The 12,923-nt window shown below is 36.0% G+C and overlaps 1 protein-coding gene across 7 annotated transcripts in view; it reads left to right on the forward strand.

Annotated features, from left to right (window-relative positions):
• FER (FER tyrosine kinase) overlaps positions 1–12,923 on the forward strand; it is a 159,179-nt gene that overhangs the window by 6,940 nt on the left and 139,316 nt on the right. For 4 of the 7 annotated variants that reach the window (XM_039733399.1, XM_039733401.1, XM_039733402.1 and 1 more), the window contains exons 2-3: positions 5,630–5,738; positions 10,934–11,192. In XM_039733399.1, the coding sequence (XP_039589333.1) occupies positions 10,986–11,192 (207 nt within the window). In that variant the 5' untranslated portion in view covers positions 5,630–5,738; positions 10,934–10,985. Of the gene's footprint in view, positions 1–3,078; positions 3,193–5,629; positions 5,739–10,933; positions 11,193–12,923 lie in introns of those variants that run through there. The other 3 variants (XM_039733404.1, XM_039733405.1, XM_039733403.1) reach the window with 2 other exon arrangements.

Below are 12,923 nucleotides of genomic sequence, written 5' to 3' on the forward strand. Positions count from 1 at the left end.
ACATCCTGTGGATTTATGTTCTTCTGTGGCTGTTCTTAAATTCTGAGAGCTAAGACAGTGCTACTGGGAGAAGCTTCTGGTAGTACTCCGGATTTCTAAGTTGAAATGTGGAATGGCAGCAGCCAGTGAATTTTGGGACCTGAAGTCTTCAGGAGGAGTCTTGGGTGTAGCTTTGTGATGATGAGAGACCCCCAGTAGGAGTATTCTTCAATCCTGTTCCCCTGAAGAAATGCTTACAGAGGTAGCCTTGGGACTGAGGGTTCGCATGTGGGTTTTAGGTGTGTGTTAGTTCCCACTTGCTATGTATTCATCTCGAGACAGATGAATATCAAGATGTGAAATGCTACTTTCGGAGGTTTGGGGTATTTTTTCAAATACGGAAGATTGCTTCCTACCTTCAGACTAAAGAACTCAGTAGCTAATTGAAATTAAATATCTGAGAGAAATCAGCAGAGAAATAAGTTAACGGTGCTTAAAATAACTCTTCAATTGAGATGGTTACTACAGGTACTTTTTCATTTTACTGTTGATTTTTTCAGTTGATGACTTTAGAAGTTGTTTCTATCTTCACTAGTCGTCTAAGACAAGAAATCCCTTGAAAATGCAATAGTTTAATTTTCTTCCCTTTTTTGCTCAGGAGATTCTTTAATACACTATATAATACACACTTTAAGTGAGCTTTAGTCACTGATGTATTTTTTATTCTGTTTTCAATTTGTGGCCAATTATTGGACATTTTAACATTATGTATTTCTTTGTAATTCCGGAGCAGCCTTTCTTTTTAGCTGGTAGAATTGATTAACAGGGTTGGAAATGCACAGTACCTGCCCTGTGATTGTCACCTGTAGCGGCCTTATCCTGCTCAATCCATTTTCCTTTTAGGTTCTAGTGTGAAGATACATGTTGCAATACTGCAAAGTTGAGAGGTCAGTAAAAATTTGTCAGTCAGGAATTCTGTATTGAGGCCATGTTTTTCTCTGCCTTTCCTTGAGTCCTGAATTAAGGGAAAGTGTAATTCTTGGAAAAATAGAGGAAGGAAAGCTTTTTTTTCCCTTGTAAACACATGAAAGGTAACAGGAAACTAGGCATGTTTACCTTTGGAACCAAAAGAAGGGAGTATGGCTGATTTTGTCACTTTTTCAGAGTTAACAAGACAAGAGAAGGGTCTTGAAGCATTAGTGACAGGATATGACTTGTGTCAGCTGGACTAGCTCTTTTCTTCTTAACCTGTATCTGCTTTCACCTTCTTGTTTGTCTGCCTGATGAGATTCAGTCTTGCTATTTAGCTGTGACTGTAAAGTAGAAGTTTCTGTCGGGTGGAAACAAAATGGCTTGAGTAACTGCACCTAAAAAGTACTGACTGCCTGGTTTGCTAGCAGATGTCAGCTCCACCCTTTGCCCATTCTTTCACAGAAGGCCTGAGATGATGAAGAACGTGCTGAGAAAGTTACCAGGCCGTGGGAAGTAGGAAACAGCTGAAGGTGGGGAGGAGAATGAGATTACTGTTGTGAATAGTCTTAGAAAACGGGAGATGTCATCTGGAGCAAAGCAGGGGTCAGTGAGTATGAAAGCTCACTGGCTGTCTGTAGGCTGGACAGAATGGATGTGTGGTGGGGGAAGATGAAGTTATGTGGAAAAAGAACATGAATTTTTGGATAATGAACAAATAAGGATATATTATCAAGTTGTTAGAGGGTAAGCACACGAGCAAGGAGCTTGAAAGTAATTTGAACTGCTTTCTCTGTTCTTGTCAGAGTTGGTTGGTTCTACAGTATCCCACTGTTTTAACTTCTGACTTCTTATGTGAGATGGAGACCGGTTGCAGGGTGTTTAGAGGACAGCAGTGGTTTAGAAAATGGTTTAAAACGAAAGATTGAAAAAATTAGAATTGTATCTTGTGATTCTAGGCAGAGAATCTGTGAGCTATGTTTTTGGGCTTCTATCTGTTTTGCCTTTTTTTTTTGGACTGCTGCTAAGTATAAATGCTGTTTTTTGATGAAACCCACTGCTTCTGATTTGCGTTTCTTTTTAATAACATCACAGCTACAGGAACTGCTAAAAAAATGTAGTCTTCCTACAGGTGCAGGAATGGGAAAGTGAGAGTGTACTGTCTGAGGATGTTATTGCATTACCAAGTAAAATCCATGTAGCTCAGTACTTGCTACTGTCAGATAAGAAGGGGCTGTAAGTATAGTTCCTGTTCTGCTTTTACAGTTTAGAGACATCTTAAGATGGAACTCTTGCTGTTTTACAAATCTGATTTTTTGAATGAGTTTTTATAATGTTTGTATAATGTTTGTATTTCTTTGTTTCATGGTCTCACATATGTCTTTAGGCACTGAATTATCTAACTTATCTAATTTAATTATTTACTGGGCAAAGAGCAACTTCTAAAAAATTTCATTTGATGTTCTCAAGTTCTTCTGGAAAATACTTGAGGCATTTGACATAGCATAACGCTTTGTGCTATGATGATTTTTTCTTTTGGTGTACTTTGGTCTTACCCCTGTCATTCTTACCTTTTTTGTGAGCTAAAAATTTTCTTTTTTCTGTGTGTAAGCTGCTCCATGCTATGATCAGTATTTTCTATGTATTTTTTTGTGCTTTATGTTTTTCTTTAGCTAGAAGAACCTGAACATACAGGAATACCACTAATGTATCAGTAGCATAAGGACATGTTAGGTTTTCCTTTCCCTTCATTAAAAAAATAGTTTAATATTCTGGATGGTTTCTAACTTGACTACTTGAAAGCACTGAACAAATGCTTTTGAAGGTGTCTGTTCAGAGACTACTACAGCTTTTTCTGGTACTGTTATTAAATAACTCCTACCAGTGTATTATGTTGCATTTATTGATATGTGACTTCATCTGCTGTTTTCTGTGCTTGCTGCTCAGTGTTCTGAGGTTTTGTAAGTTTTGTAATGATATGTTGGTTTTGATGAATCATAATAATTTTGTATAAAGTACAGATGCTTCTGCAGTGATGTATAGGCAGGTAACCATTCTGAAGAGCAGCCCAAGTCCTGGCACAGATTATTTCCCCTGCTAATCTTCATCTCTTAATTCTTACCCTGCAAGGTCTTCAGTTCTCTGATAGGTTCCTATCAAAGACATCAGCAGAAACTTTCTACTTTCAACACGTTTTCCCACTGGATACTTGATGCCTTCATAAAACTCTTAAAGTTGTGAAACGTGAGTTTGCTCTGTAAAAGCTGCATTGTTCTTTTTTTCTTTTGAATTGTTCTAGCCTACAGGTTCTAGTCTACAGGCGTGCTTTTAACCGCCTTGTGCAGTATCAGAGTCAAACTGTGTTGTGCTTCTGATTACCTTGTCCCATCTGAAGAAAATTTAATTTTCTTTCTGCTCTTGATACTTCTTTTCTTGGCTCACCTTAAGCCTAAGTTTTTGCAGAATTCATATTGTGGAAATTTGATAGCTGATGCTTCAGTGCTTTGGCTCAATAGCATCTGATTCTGGTGAATTCATACTATTAATTTGATATTTTTAATTGCCTCTCGGATGTTTCATTTTTAGAAAATGCCTTATATATCCTAAATCTGAAGAGGATCTGATTTGGGGGTTGGCCTTAACTGTCTTGTTAGTAGTTTCAGAAAACAACAGGTCATCCAAGTTTTCTGTTCTGACTTTATCTTCTTAAAAATTTGTCTTTTATATGTCCATTAGCAATAGTGAATTATTGCATTGAGGTAGCAAGATGTTTGTTTAGTATCACATTCTGGTATGTTTGAGCTCAGAAATAAGAATGGAATTTTTTTGAGATTTTATTGCTCTCTGACAGATGGCTGTGCAATTCACTGGAAAGATTTTTTTATGCTTCCATGTACTAGCTAGTCTATGCCTATCAATTAGACCTGTATTGGACTTGCATTACTAGCTTTAAGTTCTACTAATGACCTGTGTGCAGATGAAAAAATGCACATAGGTAAAAAGTTAACAGTGACTGGAATTCTAAAGAAAACTTGGGTTTGCATTCAGTTTTCTTATTCACAAACAAAATTTTGCACTCTAAAATATGTGATAGCGTAGTTCCTTAAAAAGAGAAAAAAAGGTTGTTGTTGTTCGTATTCAGGGAGCAGAAGATAGAACTTTTTTGTGTTGAAGTGGCTCCAGTTTGTTGTTTCATTTGATAAATGGAATTTTTTGTGGGCTTCATTTTTCCACATGCAGTTCTTAACATCTGCATGAAACTTGAATGCACCCAGGTGCTGGTGGTGATGTTTGTTCCACTATCATGCGTCCCATTTGAATGGGGATTAGGATTTATGCTCCTGTCCAGTGGCAGTCTGGTGTTTCCACCCAGTTTGTATTTGTGTTACTAAGATGAGCAAAATTTACTCTAATGTTTTACTCTTGCTTGTACTTTTTTGCTAGTGGAGACTTACCCTTGGGCTTTGCAACTTTGGAACAGATGATTTTATATCTGTTTCTTAGAAATGTGATTAATTTTATAATGCTTGTAACCTCCTGTGGTTGTTTTTCTCCTTTCCTATCTGCTTGCATAGCTGTTGTTCCTTTTTAGTGCCTGAATCTTAGCATCAATCAGTCTTTTTTATTTTTGGTCATGGAGAATAGAAGTTTTGTATTTATATTAGGCAGTTCTTTGTTTCTCAAATGTCACTAAGTAACCAGAAAGGAATACTAAATAATGCCTGCTTGAATTAAGCAACTGTCTCTTTGGAAGATTTTATGAATGTGTCTGTGATCAGTGCTTTGTTTTAAATAATGGAGATTTTGAAAATAGTTTTGCTTTCTTCACCCCTACACATTGTGTCTTTCTTTCAGTTTTGCTTTATGTGTTTTTTCCTTTTGAGGGCATTGCTAAACTGTTGTGGAATGTCTCATTTGAAGTTGGACATTGTGGTGTGAGATTGTGAGTGAATGCTTATCATGGGTCCACATGTAGAGATTATACATTATACCTTGCACTTGTAAGCTGTGTGCAAACCTTGTTCCTTACCATTTTTTAAATCAAATATATTTTTTTCTTAATATAAACCCTCAAAACCCTTTTTTGTCAGTTTGCTTTACCTAAATTGTGGTCCAGAGTTACAATATGAAGTTTTGGTCCTGCTAATCATCCTAACTTCCTGACCTCCTACTTTTCTAGGTATCAGAGTAGTTAGAGCCAGATAGAAATTTAAGTGTCTTGAGTGGTTCCTTTTTGCACTTGTTTTCTTTCACTTTTGTGAAAATACCACTACTAACTTGGTCTTTCATATAACAAACTTGGGTCTTCCATGCTGTCATTTTCCTTAATAGGTTTCTGTTTTCATTTTACCAAGGGCAAGGTTCATCCTTAAATAAAATTGGCTAATTTTTCAGCTACAGTACACTTGCCATGAGAAATTCCAGGAACTTAAAGAAAAATCTTCTCTTACATGTGTAGAGGCAAAATTATTTCTTCACTAAAATTATGTGTATGAAGTGATCGCATACTACTGCTAGCAGTCATTTGAGAAATCTGCTCTTTTCTTAGTTGAACTATTTTTTTTTAAACTGGCTTCTGGTAATCTGAAAATGCAGGGCAACTTACCTAAGTTTGAGTTTTGCAATGTATTTGAGAATGGTGAGATAGTTAAAAGAAGTTTGATATGTTTTTCTTTCACAGAGTCCCCAGAAAAGAAAAAAAAGTATATTTCAGTAGGTGAAAATCAAAGGAAGTAGCTGCTGACATAGGAAACTGTACTAAAGGACATTTCTAAAGGAAAACTTATAAGGTATGTGAGCAAGTTATGCTTTGCAGAAAAGCCTTCCTGAAAATTAGCTGCCTGCTTTGCTTTGTGGGGACCGGTATTTCAAATCAGCTTTGAAATAATGAGACAAACTTTTATTACCCCTTCAGATGTTTATTGTTCACAAAAGCTGTGCAGAAGGATTAGTTTTGCTAGTTTATGTTGTATACATCATACCTGTGCATACAAAGATGTTCTTAGGAATATGAGATTAGTGTAAACAAATGGTAGATAGTGCATGTGTTTTGTATTTCATGGTCTTGTGCATTCCAGGAATAAATCCTACACTAACAGAAATGTCAATTGTTTGATGTCTATTTTTTGTTTAAGGTGTGGATGGAGTGGTAAGAGCAATTTATTTCATTATTTTAATGGAATATAACTACTGTAAGCCTCACATTGAGAAATTGAGAAGGACTGTCTAACAAATTGATAATCTATTGTAAAAATGCTTTTAGTTTAGTATAAAAGCCTTGATTTTAAGGATTTGTCTCCTGAATCCAAATCCTCTTTCATTTCTGATTCTGAGATATTTTTAATATTTGTAGAAAGTGTTTACAGAATAAAAGATGTTCTGTATTCTCTATGATTTGGAGCCCATGCAGATTTAGGAACAATCTAAATTCAGGGTCAGCATATGAAGAGAATCCAGATCTGTGATGTGCTTTCGTATTCTGAATTTAACTGGGCGCTAGGTGTGCTTTCTGGGTTTGTGGTTTTTTAGTTGCCTACCTTGTCACTGGTACGGTGAAACCACAAGTTCCAACTGATGTGTAGATCCATCATTATTTTAAGTTTGTAAACTCATAACCTTGGATATAATTGATGGCAATATGTAGCAGAAGACACCAGTTATTACAAGCGTAGGAGAGCACCTTGTGAAAGTGTTGCATTGTGCATGCTCTGTTCTTCCTTGCTCATTTGATTTCAGGCAGTGTCAGACACAGGACCTTTGGTCTGAAACAGTATGGCCGCATCATGTATCACAGACAGATTGCAATCTTTAAATTAAATGTACATTGGTTATGGAAACTACATTCTTCAGAGTTGCTGCTGGAATCCAGCAGCATGACTAATTGGAATACTGGCTTTTTTCCTGACGGGAGTGTTACAATATTGAAGGATAATGTGACTAGCAACTTCCTTGAAATTTCTCACTTTCAGGCTGAAAAAAAATTAACATTGATTTGTTTGGAATCTGACTGCACCACTGTGTTGGTGGTTGAGAGAAATTTTAAATTGTCTTTGGTAACTCTGCTTAAATTTAAAACAGTTTGAGATCTGGTTGCTCATTCACACTATATTATTAAATGTACATTTAGTGTGCACTTCCTGTGAATGTTTAGTTTGCTGTTTTGAGTATAACACTATGAAGAAAGTAGGTCCTACTTCCTTAGAATTGACTGAGACATGTTTTACTCCTAAATTTAACAAATATTTTTTGGCTAATTTGCAGGTACTGCATATACAGTAATTTTTTTAGCCATCTGTATCTATGTCCATAATAGATAATATAGGATATTCTGTTATATATCTTGTAAGATATTATATATGTTCTTATATTTCAATATATAAAAAAATAGCTGAAGCTCATTTGTCTTATTTGGTGGTACTGGTATTTTATTGCTTTTACAAGACATGGTACAATTCTGTTTGAAACTTCACTGGCATGTCAAATTATGCAAGCTTTGTTCACATGTGGAAAAAGAGATAAACGTCATGGGTATCTACCAGAAGCAGAAGAAATCTCTTCACAGTAAGAGTAAAGCAATTCCTGAAGGTTTTTATTTCTGTATGAATTTAGCATATCATGTTTGTTGTTATCACTTCTCTGTCTAGCTTGTTTTAAAACATTCTGCCATCTCTGTATCTCTGGTTTTTCAATTAAGATAAAGTACTCTCCCATGTTTTTTTGAGAATTTTTTCCCCCCTAGAATAGCTCTCACACTTATTTTCATCTTTTGAACATTAAAGAAGAAGGCATGCTTGTGTCTCAAACTCTTCATATCTTATACCAGTTCCACATTAAATTTTTTCTGGGTTCAGATTTTGCTGTTTTGGCTGATTTCTCAACTTGCTAGTGTTGTGTGATTGCAAAATCTGTCTGGGGATCTCCATCTTTCAGTGTGAGTATTTTAATATTGTATGATAAAGCCAAAAAATATGGGAATATTAGTACTCCATAATCCAGTAGATGTGAAGGTGGGGAAGCACAAGGAGAATCACATGAGTGGCAGCCCAGCTAGTCTGCTGTTCTTAAACGTCTTCTGGTGCCATGGTTGGAGACACAGGGCTGATCTAAATGCATTACTGTGGGTGGGTGATCACTGTAGGTCCCTCCTGACTGAAATATTCTGTTGTATTGGTCTGACCCTATAGGGCAGCTGTCATCTCATCTGTGGTCACTAATGAGGGAGATAGCAAACTTGAAAAAATACCTGTCTGTGTTGGTGCCAGATACTGTTTTTTTGAACACTGGCCTTTCAAAATATGCTTGTGTTTTTTAAGAGTATTTGAAAATCAGACTTGTGTGTTCATGTGTTTTGTAAGTCATACAGTTCTGACTTCAAATTAATGGCTGTGTGATCTGTACTGTTTTCAGTTTTTAAAAAAATATTAAAAAACATTAAAAAAACCAAGTGGTTTTAAGTGACAGAATTGGTTTTTAGATTATCAAAATTTAAGCTTAGTCAAGGGGCTTAGGTCTTGAATACTTCTTCACCATTTCTGTGCCTCCACAATAAAGCACTTGAATTTGGCTGGATGTCTTGGTTGAACATTTTCTCAATTTACATGGAAGTCACATGGCAGCTGGCTACCCACTTGGGAATCATCAGTTCTCAGACTTTTTGCTTGTTAGTTTTAGCAAATCAAAATTTTACCACTTTTGCAAAACAGTTTTATGCTGTGCTGCTTCTTTCCCAGATAAAGGAATAATTTAAAATAAAGACTGGAGTCCAGTGTGTTTACAATTTTTGCCTATGTATCCAGACATCTCATAGTGGAATTGGAAAAAATCTGATTGCTGCTAAGAGCAACTTAGCAGGCTGGAGTGAGATATTGTTTGGTCTTTTGTTCTATTGATTTTTGTAATCCTGTATCTCCTTTGTAAGTCAATAGAAGCAGACTAAAATATCACATGCTGAGAATATTTCCTCCTTCCCTTGCCATACTGTCTCTCAGTAGAAAACAGAGGCTAGGGAAAAAGCAAGCAAGCTATTACTTTGCTCATTAATGCAAGGCTGATCTTCACTGTGAGATTCAGTTCCTATCTTTCCTAAATCTGATGTAAGAAAACAAGGATACTATCTTTTCTCACAGCTGTTGGCTAGGAGAGTTAGGTAATGTACTAAAATGAGGTAGGAGAAAGGTGAAAAGACATAAAAATAGATTTAGATCTAAAGGGCATTGAAAATTCAGTACTGCAACTTTAGTCATGTTAATAAACAGGCATTTTAAGATTTTTTTCCTTTTGTTCATGTTACTAAAATGTTTGTGGTTCTGCAAGTGTTCCTCAGTTTTAACTGTGTAGGTATTTTCCTAATGCTACTAATAATGACATAGTTCATAAATGCAGCCAACATAAACTATTTACTGTTACTGTGTATGATTGAATTCCTAGCCATCAAGAAGTATTCTGACTAAAATATACAGCTTCAAATTAAGGTGCTTTGGAAAGCTTACAGGTTTAAGCTTTGACTTATCTGTATTGTGTAGATATGTAGTAATGTGGCACTTGTTCTAATTTTCTTTATTGGATCTTTGGTTTGTTTTGTAGCATGGTTTATATTCTAAGAATAAACACATAGTACATGAGGCTTATTTCAGGGGTTGCTTGATGTTCTGATTTGCAAAATCAGAAATTTCGTGCAGTAACTGAAGCCAGTAACATATTTTTTTTCTGAATACCTAGCATGCTAAAAATGCTAGGCACTCTGAAAAGTCTGTCTTTAAGCCTTGTACATACTGGTATGAGCTGCCACAGTGTTGACGTTAGTTTATGTCTCTCATTTCTTAGTGTAAGATAAGAATATTAGTCCTACTTCCCTCAATGGATTGCTAGGAAGATAAATTTGTTAATGTTTGTGGAACATTGCTAATTTAAGTTTTAATCTGTAAAGCCTGTGAAGAAATTGGTATTTCTGTGTTAAAAAGAGCCAAGACTTTGCTATAGTGCAGAGATTACTGAATAGGCAGTGTACAGGCTGAGGCTGCACTACAGTCTAGAGATAAGGGTTGCAGTTTATGTAAGTTTATCTTACCTAGTTGAAGCTGATTAGTATAGGAACAGGTGGTTGGTGTGTACACAGAAAAGAGGGTTCAGCCCACATTACAAAACCGTGTGCAAGAGTGTGTAGGAATTACTTCTTTGTGTGGTTTCAGTTCTTCCACAATGTAGCTGTGTGTTTATCAGCATCAGATGAACGTATTTCAGAGCTAGCTCTAGCAATGTGTCTTTACCCTTGGTTTTGCTACAGAATTTCATAAGGCAGGATATTTTATCTGTTTATCAATCTTACTTTATGTCAATTTGGTACAGTAAGACTGGAGTGTCCTAGGGTAAAATGGTGTGAACTAAAGAACTCTGACCCAGGGAACCAGTATATGGTTGGATGGGAAACCTACTTAGGGATATTTTCTGGTTTTTGGGAGATTGAATCTGCAGGTTTAATGGCCTGTTAAGACAGGGTTTAGGAGCAAACTAGCTTCTCAATAGTTATCAACTTCCCACAGATGCAGTGCCTGAGAATTGGTGTTTTATCTGGATTTTTCTGTGCTGTTAGGAGAGTAAACATGAGAAACAAATGTTTCAGGTCACCAGGAGTAGAAAAGTGCAGCTGGCAGCTTGTCTGGAGATACTGTTAGCTGTGCTTATTTGGTTAAATATGTAGATTGGTCTTAAGTGCTTGTCTTCGTTATGTTTTCTTTCATACTGTACTTTAAGTTAGGGAGGAATGTTTTTGCAGAAATGGAAACTGAAATTCTAAGGCTGAAATCTTTTCCAGTCAGAGTTTGTTGTTCAAAACAGTGCTCTGAGCCTCCTTTTAGTTTATACTGAGGAGGTTAATGTATGTGGTTAACCTTATGATTAGGTAATTACAGGGTTTAGGCACTAGTCTTTGTCTCACCAGAAGTTTTTTCTTTTGATAATTGTCTTATCAGTCTTGTTCTCCTTTCAGATGTGGTGAAGAGCCTGTATTTTCCCCTGTCTGGTATATAGTGCCTTAAAAAATGGGGTTTGGAGGTGACCTGAAGTATTCTCATGATGCTTTATTAAAACTGCAAGACTGGGAACTACGACTGCTGGAAACAGTGAAGAAATTTATGGTTATGAGAGTAAAAAGTGATAAAGAATATGCGTCCACTTTACAGAATCTTTGTAACCAAGTTGACAAAGAGAGCGCTTGTCAATTGGATTATATCAGCAATGTGTCCAAGGTAAGTCTGAAGTTTGAATTTGGAATTTCCTTGGGTTTTGGGTTTACTTTTGTTTTTTTTTTAGTTTGAGTTGGATTCCTATCCATTCAGTCTTGAGAGTTAATGTTGCCAAAGTATTTAAAATGGATTATTTTAGTTTCTCAGTGAAATGTACAGAAGTTGTGCTTTAATCTTCTTTTGAAAAAATTAAGTGAATGAGAATCAATCCTGATTTTTGAAAATCAGTATTTTACATAAATGGGTTGAGCCTGCTTCTTTGTTTAGTGCTTTGAAAATCAAGTATGCTATAGTAATCTTTTCTTTTAAGATAGGAACTATTGTTTATGTTATATAGAATTTGTGACAGAAATAGAAAAATGCCAGGAAACCAAGTCAAAGCCTAGCATTCCAGCTGTTACTCACACTGCAGCATGTGCTGTAAGAACAAAACATTAATTCAGGATGTTTCTTGTAATTGTGAGGTTATTTTGTATTCTGTTTAAAATAACTGTGTTGACTTTTTAAAAAGGTAAGGCTTTCTCTTCTCCAAATTACTGGTTTTTAGATTTAGAGCAAGTCCAAATAAATGTAATAATGAAGCAAACTTCCCTTATCACCTGTTTGAAAGTTTTACTCTGGATCAGGATTCTCTACTAACAAGAGAAGACTATTCTGTTCTGATGGCTTATTCAGTTCTTGGCCCTTGTTCAGTAGTGGTTACACAGTGCATTCAGTCTGGCATGAATCCTCATTTTCTCTCTGCAGGAAAACACCCTTTCTGGGTCAGGTTAAATTTCAGACAGAGCAGTTTTTATGTTGTGGGCTTATGGGATGGCTGCTTGGACAGTGGCTGTGGTGTAGCATTAGGTACAGGACTGCTCCGTGTGCGGCAGGATGGATGTATACAGTGTTAGATTGGCTGTGGGAGACTTGAAGGCTTTGCTACTGTAGATGGGCTGCTTCAGCACTGTGTAGTGTTTATATATAACATGTTCTGTTGTTGCTTCCCTCCCTCACAATAATTCTAGCCTTGCAAATTGAAATACTGCCCTTTTTTTTTTCATTGGCACAGAGTATTTAGCGTTATAAGGTTTAAACAACCATTAACCTTCACATAAGTATCTCAGTTCAGGACAGTTCATGTTAATAACATGAGCACTTCTTGAGAGCAGATAAATTGAACAAATCTGGAGATCTGACTTAACCATGTTCTTCTTGGCTCGAAAAGAGGTGTGCATGTCACATTTTGAAATCTTATTTTGGACAGAGGCGCTCAAGTTGTCCTTCAGCATCATTTTCATTCCCTTTTTTTTTTCTCTTAAGGCGGTGTAATTTTTCACGAAGTTGCATCTCTGATTTCTATGTTTCCTCTGTTTTCTACATTTTAACAGCAAAAATATTCATTTGGACTGGCAGATCTTTTATATGGGCTTACCTTATAATTTCACTGACACCTTGGGTTTTGTAGATATGTAGTGACACATTATGTTACTGGTTTTGGCCGTTAAAAAGCCTGAATTATTGGTTATTTACTGATCTCATTCTAATTTATTTTAATATTTTGTGATACTTTTTTTCTCTCTGCCTGACATTTTAAAGAACCAAAGAATGATGCAAATATTATAGAAAATGAGTCTAGTTTCTTACATCTTCTAAGATACAAAACACCTGTTTTTGTTATTGTGGTATTATTTGGCATTTTGTGGCATTAAAACCCAATAGCAAGATGTTTAATTTTTAATGGGTTTTGTT

The sequence above is a fragment of the Passer montanus genome, unplaced genomic scaffold, assembly GCF_014805655.1.
Source record: "Passer montanus isolate IOZ18808 unplaced genomic scaffold, ASM1480565v1 scaffold87, whole genome shotgun sequence".
Lineage (NCBI taxonomy): Eukaryota > Metazoa > Chordata > Aves > Passeriformes > Passeridae > Passer > Passer montanus.